This window comes from Sminthopsis crassicaudata, chromosome 2 (genome assembly GCF_048593235.1).
Source record: "Sminthopsis crassicaudata isolate SCR6 chromosome 2, ASM4859323v1, whole genome shotgun sequence".
Lineage (NCBI taxonomy): Eukaryota > Metazoa > Chordata > Mammalia > Dasyuromorphia > Dasyuridae > Sminthopsis > Sminthopsis crassicaudata.
This window is the reverse complement of record NC_133618.1, coordinates 504,617,392-504,633,021: the sequence shown is the minus strand read 5'-3', so window position 1 is coordinate 504,633,021 and position 15,630 is coordinate 504,617,392. Positions and strand designations below refer to the sequence as shown.

The following is a 15,630-nucleotide window of genomic DNA, read 5'->3' as shown; positions in this document are numbered from 1 at the left end:
AAAGCCTCCAAGAGGTAGTACCACACAGGAGCATGAGCTTTGGTTAGCACCCACAAATATCTTGCTCCAGGACTCAGTGGACAAACAGGAAGTTAGTGGACAAAGTCCCATGGTGTAGAGAAGGGAGCAAAAGAAAGGAATGAGAATTTTCTCGTGTCAGCTATGGTGGATCCTATGCTTTGCAGATGCTATTTCATTTGATCCTCACAACAACCTGAGAGGTAGGTGTTACTATTTTCCCCAGTTTGTAGTTAAGAGAAACTGAGTTAAGTGGATTGCCCAGAGTCACAGAACTAATAAATGTCTGAGGCTGGATTTGAATTTAGGTCTTTGTGATTTCAGTGTGCTGCTGTCCAGAAAATAGGAGATAAACAAGTTTAGAGGAGCCAATAGACCCGAACAGCTGAGTTACTTTGCTGCCCTAATTATGACGGACTTTACATCTTTCCGGGGCCAGGCATCCAGTGTCAATTTTTTAGTGAGACCACAAAAGGCAGCCAACATCACCCAACAGAATAGAGTTAAAGAGGGAAGAGAAAGTAACTCTTGATGAACCTCGTACCTTTGCTCAGAATTTTGTACAGCAATTTGCACGCACACATCTGGATTTCGAGGATATTTTGGTGACTCAGAATAATGCTGGTCACTGATTCCACCATATCCAAAAGCCATGGCAGATCTGGGCAAGGAGAAAAGGAGGGAACAGTGTGAAGGCAAACCAGTCTCTGAGTCTTTGGAAGGAGGTCAGGAGCTGGAGGCTGAGTAAAGACCATAGGGAGAACCACACACATGACCAGGGATGCACTTCAGAACAGGAGGAATGCCTGTGAATAGTGACCCAAGCGGATAGTTTTCCTGAGCTTTAATGCTCTGGTGGCAGGGCCTCTACTAATTGAGAAGCTGGTCCATTTAAAGAAGGAGGTGGCTCTGGAGTCAACTTTGTAAGGTCTATTTTGAGAAACAATCTTCTGACTCCCTCAACTTGTCACTGGGAGAAGGGGTTTCCCTTCTAGTACTTTATGGAAATCACATGCATACTTAACAGTTGAATGGCATGAATCCAGGTAGTTTTTACATAAGGAAACTTGTATTGTACTTACATTTCTGTGATTATATTACCCATGCCACAGGAGTCCAAAAGTTGTCTAGGTGGCCACATAAATGATAGCCAATGTATTGTCAAAATTGATAAAGTAATTTTCAGAGGTGAGCAAAAGGATATAGGACCATCCTTTCATATTCTCACTTCTTTCCTTCATTCCCTTCATCACTCCCCCACTCCACCCCTTGCCCATGCATTCTACTGAAACATGAGATATTCTATATATATATATATATATATATATATATATATATAAAATTCATTCTGTTTTACATATTGGGAATTAATTTTGGGGACTTTTTTGCCCCAAGGGATAGAATAGGAATAAGCATAATACCTGGAGGATTGACCCATAGTGAATAATTAAGATCAGCAGAAAAAGTGATGTTTGGGAATGTCCCTAACCAGTGGCAATGCTATCTTAACACCAATCCATTCTTCCCCATCAAATGCTTCCATCAAATCCATGATCCTGGGCCAACGGTGTGCTGGTGAAAATGTTCAACAATAGACTCCACAAAATAAAAAATGTACCCAGAATAGATTTCTATAGATTTGATTTTCCTTTTTTATTTTGGAGTCAACTAGGATTAAGTGACTTGCCCAGAGTCACATAGCTAGCAAGTAACCAAGGCCACATTTCATGTCAGGTCCTCCTGACTCCAGGGCCAGAGCTTGATCTGTTGCAGCCACCTAACTGCTCCCAGTATACATTTTTACATTTAATCTGCATTATTAAATTTTTCTTCATCACTTTCTCAAGTCTAGATAATCAACAAAACAATAAATCAAGCTCTGATATGTTTGGTTTGCCAATTTCTAAAGTGTGATTTCACAAAATTAATGATAAGTTTTCCTGGGTCAGTAGAACAGCTGTTTCCAGCATACTCCTGTTGGAGCCTACAGTAATTAACAATTTTCATTCTGTTCAGTTGTCCTCTATAACACACAAACTGACCTTTGCTGAGCAAAGTTGGGCGAAGGATGAAGGATTATGGAAAAAGGAAGGGCCCTTACCTTTATCTTGGTCAACTAAAGCCAAAAGTTGTTCTAATGCTTTGATCTGCACCTCAGGTCTGTCCAAGAAGCAATTCATGACTTCTGCACAAAACAAAATGGTACACTCTTGTTCATGTTTTCCAAGAAAGGTGAACTTTAATAAAATCAAAGGCTTTTATCTCCTCTTTGAAATCTCCATATAGGAAAAAAAAAATTACCACTCTTTTGGCAAAGATGTACTGTAATGGGTCAAGGATCTCTTCCATGTTTTTCATTTTGTCTTGTTTTCCTCTCCAATGAAGCAGTGTTATACAGGAAAGAAAGATTTGACCTGGGAATCAGGATCTTTTAACTCCAAATTTATGCAAGTAATTTTCCCTTTGGGCTTTAGTATTCCCATATATAAAACAAATATGTTGACCTGTAAAATGAGAGGATTGGACTAGATAATCTTCAAAGTCCTTGCTAATTCTGATCCTTCCTACCTATGACTTCTGGCTTCTTCCAACTCCAGCATTCTGTAATTTTACAAGCAAAATTTGGCACCCTGTATTATTCTTTTTTTCTACCTATGATCTCTTATAATTCACAGTTTCTATTTCAAGAAATTCCAAGAGAATAATTGTGGTAGGAGTTTCCCTGGAGAAGGAGTAGTAAAGACACAGGAAAAATTTAGGTTTCTTTAAACATCTTTCTATAAGTAAACTACTTCCAAAGGTAATTTTAAAATTCATTCCAAATAGAACAAATGACTACCAGCCCATATGCCAAAAGTTGCAGCCCTGCCTGCAAAGAATAGTTCAGATCATCAGTTCCTGAAAATGTCATTCTCAAGGCCTTTGACATCTCTAAGACCCTTTTAGAAAGTCACTGAGATCAAAACTATTTTCATAATAATAATGATACTAAGATGTTATTTGCCTGTTAAGGTTCTTTACCCTGTTCAACCACATATCTTTGTGAAATAGGATTTAAATCTTCATGTACTTCAACCAGAATAACATCATAATAGGTTGAATGCAGAAACCAATGTGAGAATTCATTTGTCTTCTATTAAATCAGACATTAGAGAGATTTGCAAAAATATGCTACAAAATGCCACTCTTCAGTTTTTGTAAAAAATAGCTGTTTTTCATTAAAATGTTATGTTAATCATTGCTATTTTTAAATGGATTAATAACCTTTTTTAAATGTTTAATTTCCAATTTGATAAATATCAAGAGAGCTCGATGATAAAAGCTCTGAGATCCCCAATAATTTTTAAGAGTATAAAGGGATCCTGAGAGCAAAATGTTTGGGAGCTACTAGTCTAGAAGATTAGAAAATGGAACTTCTAATCCAGAGATTTGGCCATTTCCAGGAAAGATCACAAAGTCACTCAGGATTTCTTAGCAAATTAAACTGGTGACCAGGACTTCAAATATTAGTATGTCTGCTCTCATATTTAATAGACTCAAACTTAAGTTGTTCAGCTTGCTTGATGTCAACTAAATTTCTTTTTTTTTTTTTTTTAATTAAAAAAAATGTTTTTTTCAACTAAATTTCACATTGCATGTTTTAGGAGAAATAGCATCTGATGGAGAACTGAAGCCTCATACTTGAGTCATAAATGTTGGTAAACACAGCACAGTGATTTACCAGCTCAGCCTCACATATACAATGAAAATATGAGATTTATGTGACTCTTGAAAGAATAGGCAGGATTTCAGCAAGAGGAGACAGTGTCAGGGAGAGTATGGTATGAGCAAGGATGTAGAGATAAAGACAGCTCAGGGTGTGCTGAAGAGACAAATAATGTGAAGTTCAGTCTGGCTGAAATATAGGAGATATGAAAGGGGACATCGGGAGAAAAGTCTGGAAAGGTGGATTAGGATCAGTGCATAGTAGGACAGGAATTTGTGCACAGGAATTTGAATTATATGCTGAACAACTGTGCCCTACTGACAGCTTTTGAAAAAGGCAGCAACATAATCAACTATATTATAGGAAGATTAATTAAGTCACCTTCATTCTTATGCTTCTTGACTTTTTGGCAGCATTTGAAATTAATTGCTCTTTTTTGGGACACTTTTTTCCCCATGACCTCCATTACACTGCACTTTTTTTGGTTTTTCTCCTGCCTACTGCCCCCTCAATAGTCTCCTTCCCTGATTTATCCTCTTATTTTGTGAGAATGTAACATCACTAGGTCCCTTCATAATCTCTCTAGGGGATAGCATTCATTCCCCTTTTATGCAACTAAAACATTTATGCAAATCATTCCCAGATTTACAAATTCAATTCCAGTCTTTGCACTAAACTCTAGTCTTTCTATTAAACTCTCTACTTTCTACCATCACCAATGCATGCTTAACATCTCTACTTGAATGTGCCACAGGTATCTCAAAACTGAACCTATGATTTTCCTCTCTAACATCTTCCTCCTACTCTTTTATGCTCAAAGCTTTGAGAATTATACTTGATTCTTCCCTTTTATTCACTTTACTCTTCTGGGGCAGGGGCATGGAGCAAGAAAGGACATGAACTACATCTTGGAGATAGTCAGGGAAGCTTTGTGGCACTTCTTGCACTCCTCCAATCTAATCAAGTTGTCAAGATCTATTGATTTTGACTTCCACAATATGTCTATATCTAACCCCTCCTCTCCAATCACACTGCCACTCCTTTAGTACAAAGTCCCATTCCTTCTCTATTAAATGATTGAAATAATCTACAAAGTCACCTGCCTCCAGACTTTACTCTCCAAACTAGCCTCCATAACCCCCAAAATAATCTTTTGAAGGAAGGGGTGGAAACATATAGCTCTCATGCTTAAATATTTCCAGTATTCTCTATTGTCTCCAAGATAAAATACAAGATCTTGGCACTTTTAAGGACCTCCACAATCTTTCCAACTTAATTTTAATATTTGCCTTTCATGACTCTACATTTCATGGGCTGTCTTTGCCATTGCATCCAGTCCTCTTCCACTTTTTGTTATCCTCCATTTATTGAACACATTTTCACCACATTTTCACTTGTTGAAATCCTCTTCCTGCAAGACTTAGCTCACTATCAGCTAATTAGTGAACTTTCTTTCCTTACAAGTTACAAATCTTAATCTTGCATAATGGGATTCAGGCTTTTCCTACATTTCCAAACAGCAGATTGTAGCAAAAAAGATTTTCATATGATCCAATGAATGCCCCTCTAGGCTAGTTCACCATAGTGCATTGGTAAACTTCAAGATAAGCATGGAATTTGGCACATAATAGGTACTAGATATTTGTTGAGTTGAACTGACCCTAACCTGTTAAATGGATTAAGGCCATTCAAGTGGGCCCAGGGCTCCCATTTAATAACTAAATTTGAGATAACAATTCCAAGGCAGTTGTTTCCCTTGTCTTCCTTTTAGACTATATGTCTTACATGGGAAGGTGTAGAGATGGAAAAGAGATGGATGAAACCTAACTAGAAAGATAGCTCTCTGTGTCTAGAAAGCATGGAAAGGGCATGGACTACAATTTGGAGATAGGGCAGGCGAAGCCTTTTGGTGCATCTTGTACTTCTTCAAGTCATTTGATGGAGCCCACCTGATGATCTCTTCCTAATACCACCCATCCCCTTTGCTCCCTGCTTGTACAATAACCTAATACACTTGGGAGTCCTCCTTGCAACAGGGTTTCAGTGACAGATGTAGGCAGCGGTTGCTTTATTATAACCACAGGTTTGCCAGTAGCCAACAAACACTCTTTCACGAAGGGCAAATTCATTAGATCCCTGAGAAAGCAAAAGAGAAGAAAAGATGAAGCGAGCAGTGTACAATGGGTAAATAGCAATTAGAACAATTAACAACCAATATATGCCTGTATATGAAGGATTACAACTTATCCAACATTTTTGCACAGTCTCCAGCTGGAGCCTTACCAAACCCTGGAAAGCAGGTATTCTCTCCATTTTTAAAGAAGAGAAAACTGAGACCCAGAGAACTAGAGTAAATTGGCTAAGACCACATGGCTAGTTCATGATGGAGTCAGGAATAGAATCTAAAGTTCCTGCTCCCTGCTCCAGGGCTTGGAATTCTACATTAAAATCATAGAATATTAAAGAAGAGAACTCAGAAGGTATCCAATTTAATATCTGAACAGAAAGCTGTCCTCCAGTATCTCTGATAAATGGCCAGTCTAGCTCAGGCTTATAGACTCTTGTAAGAGAAATCCATTATCATCTTTTTTTTTTCCTTTTTTCTTACTTTCTATAATTTATAATAATTTTTATTTTTATATTTTAATAGCTATAATTGTTAATAAACATTTCCCTTCACCCAATCTAAAATTGATCTTCTGTACCTTCCATTCAGCATTCTTATTTCTATCCTCTGAGACCAAGCAGAACAAGTTTGATCCTTCCTCCACTTTTCAGCCATTCAAACACTCAAAGGCAGCTACCCCATTCTATCTAAATCTTCTCCTCCACAGACTAGATAACTCCAGTTCCTGTCACAGATTCTTATCTCTATCTAGCATCATCTCCAGTCCTCTCAGCAACCCCATCCCCCTTCTTTAGATTGCTTCCAGTATGTCAATGCCTTTCCTAAAATGGGATGCTCACAACTGAACACAATAGCAAAGAGAAGGATGATGAAACCAGTATTTCCCTTGATCTGGATACTATGTTCTATGAATAACCTCTAGGATTATATTAGCTTTGTTAATAGCTGTGTTGCATACAATGATGGTACCCAGCACCTGAATAGAGCATTTAATAGATCTTTTCCCAAAGTACTTTCACAAAAAGAAAAATAGAGTGAAATTTTAAAACAAAAAAATCAAATCTCACTTTGTTGATATTCTGTCTTCTGCATTAATTTGGAGCATTGCGATCAAAACATCAATAATATCATTAGCTTTTTCTATCTCACGCTTCCGAATTTTCTCCATTGTTTTTAGTAGCTTTTTAGAATTGCTTCGAATTGCCACTCGCAGAGCCAAGGCCTCAAGTTTCTGAGAAGAGAAAAAGGAGATTAATTCATTCATAGACTCAAAGAACATGAAAGACCCTTAGAACATCAAATCTTAGAGTAAAGAATGGACTTTATGGACCAAAAAAACTAAGAATCTTATAGCTGGAAGGTATCTAATCATGTTCTTAACAAACTTTGTGACTACTCAGAGAATGGGGATTAGGTGAAGAAGATGTGATCCCAGCTCAGTGGCAGTAATAATCCCACTGAAATCTGTGCCCTTGTCAAATCCCATTTGCATTAGTGCTCAATTCCATCATCATATTTTAAAAAGGAACTGATAGATTGGAGTATATCCAGAGGAGGACAAATGGTGATAAGATGAAGTGGCCTTTCTCCTTGTCAGTATCTTCAGTTCATGTTCTTGATCCCATCCCCTTCTTTTCCTTCTTGGAAGCTATTCCCTTCAACTCATCCCCTCTCTTTCCTTATTTTTCAATCTCCATATCTAGTGACTTCATTCTTGTTGCTTATAAACATGCTCATATCTCCTCCACTCTTTAAAAACAGACACCTTTCTTAAACCTGGAAATAAATAAACTGATACAAAGTGAAATGAACAGAGCCTGGAGAACAATGCACGCAGCAACAATATTGTACAATGATCAATTGTGAATGTCTTGGTTATTCTCAGAAATACAATAATGCAAGACAATTTTAAAGGACTCATGATGAAGAATATTATCCACTTCCAGACAGATAAATGCTTAATATATTTCAATGTTAGGGAAAATTTTGAAATTCAAAGCCTTAGGGGAGTATAAATATGTTCTATCTACGGATAAAGCTCTTTCACTTCACCCCTACCTCCTGGTCGGTCTGTCTCTGTGGGATTCGGGTTGGTGCCCAAAGATGGTAAGTGTGGCCTAGCTGTGCCATCAACGGACAGGTAGTTAGAGTAGCTCTAAGGGGAGCTACAAGGTTATAATAGCGTTAAGGGATGCTACATACATAGACATCCCATAGACAATTCAAAGTCAGTATGTCCCATAGTGAAATTGTTATCTTTCCCCCTAAACTTATCCATCCTGTTAATTTCCCTGTATCTAATAAGGGCACCACTGTTTTTCCAGTCACCCAAGTTCACAGCCCAAGAATCATCCTTTTCTCTTTTACTCTCATCCTCTCCAAATCTAATCAGTTGCTAAGTCTTTTTTTTCTTCTACAGCATCTGTCCCTTTCTCCCCTGCTCACCAAGTCTTGCCTGGACGATTACAACAGTCCTCTACTTTCCTTTCCTTCATCCAATCTCTTTCCTCTCCAATTTGTCCTACATATAGCTATCAAACCACTACTCTAAAAGAACAAGATTGAACCTGTCACTTTCTTGCTCAAGAAGCTATTGCAGCTCTTTATTACCTCTAAGATGAAAAATAATCTCTATTCAGTAATTAATGCCCTTTAGAATTTGTTTCCAGCTTCTTTCAAGATTAATTACACATTGCTCACTTTGGTACATAGTTTCTATCATAACCAAACTGGCAAATGTATTATTCCTACATATACCATTCCATATTCAAACTCTGTTCTACACAGGCAGTTCCATTTATGCATTGTTTTTGTTCCACCTGCACTTCTTGGAATCCTCAGCTCTTTAGTAAGCTTAGCATAAATACTGCTTCCCTCAAGAGAAGCCTCCTCTGATTCTACTATAGTCTTTGCTGAGTCGTTGCAATCATCAAACATGATCCTGTTTGGGGTTTACTTACCAAAGGCACTGGAGTGGTTCACCATTTCCTTCTCCCTCATTTTACAGGTGGGGAAACTAAGGACAATAGGGTTCAATGACTTGTTCAGGGTCACCCAGCTACTAAGTATCTGATTTCTCTGAACTCAGAGAAAAGTCTTCCTGACTCCAAGACCAGCATTCTAACTCTATTATCAGTATTCACTTCACTCTCGTGCATTTTTTTCGGATATATTTCTGTATTTCCTTATCTATGAACATAAGCTCCCTGAGGACAAGAACTGACTCAATTTTGTCTTTTTGTTCCCTAAGCCTGCCAGGGAGTAAGTGTTTAATAAGTGTTTGTTGATCCATCTATGATTAAAGGCAACAAGGATAGTAAGAGCCCTATAGACTTTGCCTTATGTGGATTAGATGAAACAACTGGGAATATTTACCTTAAGAGTTGGGGAGAAGAGATTCATATAAAAGTGATGGGGGTGTGAAACTGTGTTCCCTTTTGATCTGTAAAATTAACACTATGAAATTCTGTCTCTTTTGACTCCTGGTCTCCCAGGCTCCATCTATGAGTCTATGAGAGAGTGTGTTTCTCAGACTGGGGCATTTCTAAGGCAAATCATCCCCACTGATAATTGGATCTCCATTCAAATTCAGGCTGAAAATGCCTTCAAAGTAATTTCAATTGGGAAATCCTGGTCTGATCAGTTAAAACAGCCCCCAGTCTCCTGAAAATCTGCTCATAAAATAGGTTCTGCTCTTTCATTTCTTTGCAGAATATCCAAAGTAGCATGCTTTGCCTCTTTGGCATAACTGCTAGGACTCTGCCCGCTATGAAGACATTCTCTTCTCAGTGCCAGCCTCCATTTCCCTAATAGGACTTTGCCACTATAAAGTCAGTTTTTCTAACAAAGCTGACTTCTCATCCAACAATAAACTTCCACTTTTCCCATCTAAAACTCTTCGGGTTTGTGAATTCTTTCATGAAGGACCTGCCCTAACCAAAAGGGGATTTTTACAACTCTCTGACTACCCCTAGAACCCCATCAAAAGGATTAGGGGCATCTGCATGGTACAATGGATAGAGCACTGGCCCTGGACTCACTAAAACCTAAGTTCAAATTTGAACTCTAAACATTTTCTGTGTTACTCTAGGCAAGTCAACCTTGCTTGCCTCAAAGAGAGAGAGAGAGAGAGAGAGAGAGAGAGAGAGAGAGAGAGAGAGAGAGAGAGAGAGAGGTGGGGGGAGAGATTAGTTTGTTTTAGTTGAATACAGAGGATAGACAGGAGCATTGGGTGAAAGTTGCTGAGGCAGGTTTAGATTGTAGATGTCTAAAAGTGACATTGTTAATTAGAAGTAGCTCTTCACTACATATATTCAAACACAAGCTAAATGACTCCTTGCCCAGGGATGGTTTTCAGCAGATGATCCCAGGGATCCTTTCAGACTTTCCAGAATCTTAGATACTCTGTGTTATAGCCTTTTTTTTTTTTTTTTTTTGAGCCATCCTGTATAGTAGAAAGCGATGTATATTGAATGCCAAGAGATATGCTCTCCCACTCTATTGCATTTTTATCATTCCCAGTGTCATATCCCTCAATTTTGTCTATAACCTATTCCCTTAAAAAAAAAAACCTACCTTTTGCCAAAGAGAATGGCTGTTGTGATTCTTCACCAAATCCCAACTTTTAATGCCTTACTCTCATCTGGTGTCTACATCTACCACATCAATAGGACCCTGCCAGCATGACAAATGGGATAGGAGGAAGCTTTGGAGGGAGAAAAGGAAAAGATAAGTAGCTCAGTTCTTAAAGGGCACAGGACAAGGAACTTACTCCTTCAGTTAAAGCATGAGAAAAGAAGGGATAAATGCTGTTTGGTCAAGTTCCAAGGCAGCTATTCTGCTCACCCACTGCTTTTGTCCTAAGATGGTAAGAAGAGGAAAGGGCTTGCTGGAGACTCACGTTCAAAAAAGAACAAGTGGCCATGTCCAGGATAATGCAGCCAAGAGACCAGATGTCTGATTTAAGGCTGAATATGAACTCAAGAGCTTCAGGAGCCATCCAGGATTTGTGCATTGGATCTGTTTGTTGGGAGCAAGTTTGGAAAAACAGGGTTAGTTCTGTTGGCCCTTCTGGTGTAGAACTAAGCTCCTGAATAAGTCTTGAAACTGACCTAGTCTACTGGGAATCCCCCCTCTCCCCATAAACACTCCCATCATACTTACCTCTAGGGTAATTAATTCCAGCCTGAACTTGGGTTCCATGCATTTACTAGTTATTATGCGGCTTTTGCCACAAACCAGCTGTGTCTTCTTGGACAGCTAAATCCCTTCCCCTTCCCGGACCACAGTTGTCTCTTCTGTAAATTGGGAAAGTTGGGCTAGATACATTCTAAGCATTCTAACAACTATGGATCCTAGAATTCAAGAAATATTTTCAGTAGTGGGAGCAGTATCATTGCTTTTTATTGCATCTCATTATTCAATAGAGCTCCATTAGCGAAGCCTTGTAGTGTGATATCCCCATATGTAAATCCTGTGGGCTCATTCAGAGATCTATAATAAGAGCCTCAATAAGCAGGGAAAGAAATTTAAACATCTTGAAAATAGGGGCTAAGTCCCTTTTGTCTTTATATCCTCAGGTTCCAATACAGTACCTAGTACATATGCTCAATGATTCATTGATTGATGTGTTCTAATTAAGACTAAACTACCTAAAACTATTGTATTCAAGTTTCAAACCCTGCTTTTGCACTTTTTAACTTTTTCCCTTTTATCATCTAGACTGATTCCTTGGAATGTCTCCACTGTTTCCCTGGAGTAGGTTACTCAAAACTACAATTGCTGTGGCCCTTCTCTAAAAAGAGACAGCTAGGTGGGGCAGTGGATAGAGTAGTGAATCTAAACTCAGGAAAGCTCTTCTTCCTGATGGGATTCTAATGGCAGTCAGACAGTTATGGAAATCCCTTTTTGGTTGGTGCAGGTCCTTTGTGAAAGAATTCACAAATCCAAAGAGTTTTAGGTGGCAAAAATGGAAGTTTATTGTTGGATGAGAAGTCAGCTTTGCTAGAAAAACTGACTTCTTCAGTGGCAAAGTCCTATTAGGGAAATGGAGGCTGGCACTGAGAAAAGAATGTCAGGAGTCCTGGCAGCTATACAAAAGATAAGGCATAATCCTGCTTTGGACATTTTGCAAAGAAGTGAATTTAGCAATATACTTTATAGAAAATCTGAGGCCCAGGTTTCAGGTTGAAAAGAAAGCCAAAGTCCTCAGGCCTAGATTTGCAATTGAATGGAAATCACTTTTTGAAGGCTACTGGAATTTGGAATTTCCTAAAAAGGGTCTGCATCAATGGGGTGATTTGCCTTAGAAAAGGCCCAGCCAGTAAGATATGCTCTCATAGACTCTCTGAAGTCTGGGGGGGGAGAGGTCAGGAATCAAAGGGGAAGAATTTAAGTGTGTTAATTTTAAAGGTAAAAAGGGAACACAGTTTCACACCTCCATCATTCCCAGGTTCCAATCTGGCCTCAGACACTTACCAGCTATGTGACCTTGGATAAGTCACTTAGCACTGTTTGCCTAAATTTTTCTCATAGGTAAAATGAGTTGGAGAAGGAAATGGCAAATTAAATGGATCCAGTATCTTTGCCAATAAAACCTCAAAAAGGTCAGGAAAAGTTGGACATGACTAAAAAAAGACAACACTACCAAAAACATGACTAAACCACAACTTCTCTAAAAGGTTAAGAATTTGTTGCCCACAGTAGTAGTTGCCCAGGAGGTTCAAAAGAAGTTGCTTGAATAATCACATTTGAAAGAAAATAGTGAATCCTTTCTCTGAGGTAGTCTTTAGGTCTAAACCTAGAAAGAATCTCAGAGGCTATCTACTCCATTTTACAGATCAATCAATCAATAAACATTTACCAAGTGCCTCCTAAGTGGGAAGCTCCAGAAAAAGAGACAAAAGACATTCCCTGTCCTCAAGGAGCTTACAGTCATATAGAGAAGATCGCCTACAAATAAATATGTATAAACAAGCTATTATGCAATATAAACAGAAAATAATTGAAAGAAGAAAAAGCACTGAAATTAACAGGGAGGGGTTAATTAAGGCTTTCTATAGAAGGAAGGATTTTAGTTAAGACTTAGGAGAAGTGGTTATCAGAGTGGAAGAGGACCCAGAGGGACACCTGAGAAAATACCCAGAACTGAGGGATGGAGTGTACTGTTCATGGAAATTGGGGAGTGAAGTGTACAATAACTAGCACATAGGAGGGGATTAAGTTAGGGGGCTTTGAAACAGCTTCAGAAAACAGAGAAGTGATATACCAAAGTTTCGGAGATACTAAGTAGAATACTTTTGTCTTTTGATTCCAAATTCACGATCATCAATTGCTCTGCCATTAAATTTTTGTAACGTTGATGTAATTTACACATCAGCAATATTTGATCAGTTGTCATATCTTTTTGTTCTTTTTGGCATGGTTAAGATAATAGGGCACTTAGGTGGTGCAGCTATGGTTATTATAGGGCAGCTAGATAGCACAGTGCATAGAGCACCAGCCCTGAAGTCAGGAGGACCTGAATTCAAATCTCTCCTCAGCCATTTAGTACTTCTTAACTGTGTGACCCTGGGCAAGTCACTTAGCCCCAATTGCCTCAACGGAAAAAAAAAAAAAAAAAAAAGATGAGACTGATATATGCATAGCAGTCAAACTACTGTCTTAGAATCTTCCTTTATTGACTCAACAACCAACCACTATATGCCCAAAGCCCTGCTTCATAGGCTGTGCATACTTTGGCCTAGCTAACTCTTGGGGATTTGGAGGAGGCAATGGAAATGAGGGTTACTTTAGTTTGCCAAAACCTAGTCTGACTCCATTTTAAAGAGTAGCAGAGAAGTCCCCTGCAGCTTTTGAAAATGCTGGATACTGCTTCACAAAATCACTGGGCGATGGTAGAAAACTACCTTCTATGGCTCGGATATTCCACTTTGCCTCATCAAGCATCAGTGTTTCCACACTCAAGTCCTCAAGCATGCAGTAGCTTTCATCTATTATTATGACGTTAGACGGTTTGATATTTCTGAAATAAAAATAAGGTTGCTATTGCTTCAAACTAGTTCTAGGTGCAGATAACAAAGCAACAGCAGCAGCAGTAGCAATAGCTCACCAGTCCCCACCCTTGCACCTTGACCCTCACACCAGACACTCATATCCTTTCTCTTTAAAATCCCATTAGGCTAATTGTATTTATTGAAGAAGTGCTCCCTGCCATAGAACTCACATTTCCCCATTCTTAGAATGTGAGGCCTCCAAGAAGTCCTAAATTTAAATCCAACCTCAGATGCTTACCAGCTGTGTGACTGGGCAAAGCACTTAAATTTTTTGTGCCTCGGGCTCTTCAACTATAAAATGGGGATAATAATAGCACCTGCTTTCTAGGGTTGTTGTGAAGTTCAAATGCAATTATATTTGAAAAACCACTTGGTCCAGTGTCTGGAGCAGCTAGATGGCTGGCTAGATAGAGCACTGGGCCTGGAGTTAGGAAAATTCATCTTCCTGAGTTCAAATCAGTCACACTTACAAGCTGTGTGATCCTGGGCAAGTCACTAAATCCTGTTTGCCTCAACAAATTTCTCATCTGTAAAAAGAACTACAAAAGAAAAAGTCAAGCCACTCCAGTTTCTTTGTTAAGAAAACCCCAAATGGAGTCATGATGAGTTTGGCCCTGACTGAAATGAATAACAAGGTAACACCACATGGGTGCTAGATACCTGCTTATTCCATTCTCTTCCCCTTCCAAGGTTTTTGAGATGAAGGGGACCTCCACCTCTTCTAGCCTTACTTCTTCATTACATAGAAGTTCATTGAAGCCCAGAGGAATAAAGTGACTTGCCCAGGAAGAAAAGTATCAGAGTCAGGAATATTAAAAAGCTCATCTTTAAATACTGGCTGCTCTAAACCTCAAACTATATCTTGCCTCACTAAGCAGAGAGCAAAGATTATTACACATAGCTTAATCTTGTTTCCCTGGATCCTGCTTATCTGGAATCTTGTACTTTAGAATAGTCCACACTTGTCTGTTCACTTTTAGACAGTAGTAAGAAAAGAGACCAGTTGCAAAGGTTACATTGATGACATTTTGCCTCTCCACCTATTTCCCAGAGCTTCTTTGTCTTGCAGTCGTTTTTTTCATTGAAACATATTAATTACTAACAATAGTGCTCTTCTCTATGCTGAGCCCAGATAGGGAATTGATCCAACTTCCCTACCTCCTGATTCTGGCTGCTCTCCCAATCTCTTACCTACGCCTTAGTCACAGACTTCAGGATATAAGAGGAATGAAGTACATGTCTTTGACGAGAGGTGATCTGGGAGTCTAAAATGCCTGTGTTTGAGACACTGGCTTCAGCTGTGCAAACCCAGGGCAAATCCCTTGACCTCTCTGGGGATAATAATAATTTACCTGTTTTACAGGATCAATGTGATGAGAGTAAAATGTGAGGAGCTACAAATGGGAATTATTATTTAGTAAGAAAGGAAACACCTACAAAAGCCTAGAATTCCCACTCACCTGTGAATCACATTCATCCGATGTAAGTACTCCACAGCATCCAATACTTGCCCCAAGAATTTTTGCATTAACTGGGAAAGAATCCACAGAATCACAGTTAGAAAAAACCGTGGGAGAGGCCTTTCCTCTGTTTTAAGGCAGGCAAATATCTAAACCAGCTAGGAGAAATGGTTGTCTCCTTTCTCCTGGAACAGATCTGGGGATGGACAAGGGCTAAAAACAATTAACAACACAACAAAAATAGAAGAATCAAAACAAATTATT

The 15,630-nt window shown here is 38.8% G+C and overlaps 1 protein-coding gene across 2 annotated transcripts in view; it reads right to left on the bottom strand.

Moving 5' to 3' along the window:
• STKLD1 (serine/threonine kinase like domain containing 1) overlaps positions 1-15,630 on the bottom strand; it is a 41,007-nt gene that overhangs the window by 7,471 nt on the left and 17,906 nt on the right. For both annotated transcript variants that reach the window (XM_074294025.1, XM_074294024.1), the window contains exons 6-12: positions 15,367-15,437; positions 13,760-13,875; positions 10,753-10,871; positions 6,920-7,083; positions 5,730-5,860; positions 2,120-2,203; positions 563-679 (exon numbers count right to left, since the gene is read on the bottom strand). In XM_074294025.1, the coding sequence (XP_074150126.1) occupies positions 563-679; positions 2,120-2,203; positions 5,730-5,860; positions 6,920-7,083; positions 10,753-10,871; positions 13,760-13,875; positions 15,367-15,437 (802 nt within the window). The remainder of the gene's footprint in view (positions 1-562; positions 680-2,119; positions 2,204-5,729; positions 5,861-6,919; positions 7,084-10,752; positions 10,872-13,759; positions 13,876-15,366; positions 15,438-15,630) is intronic.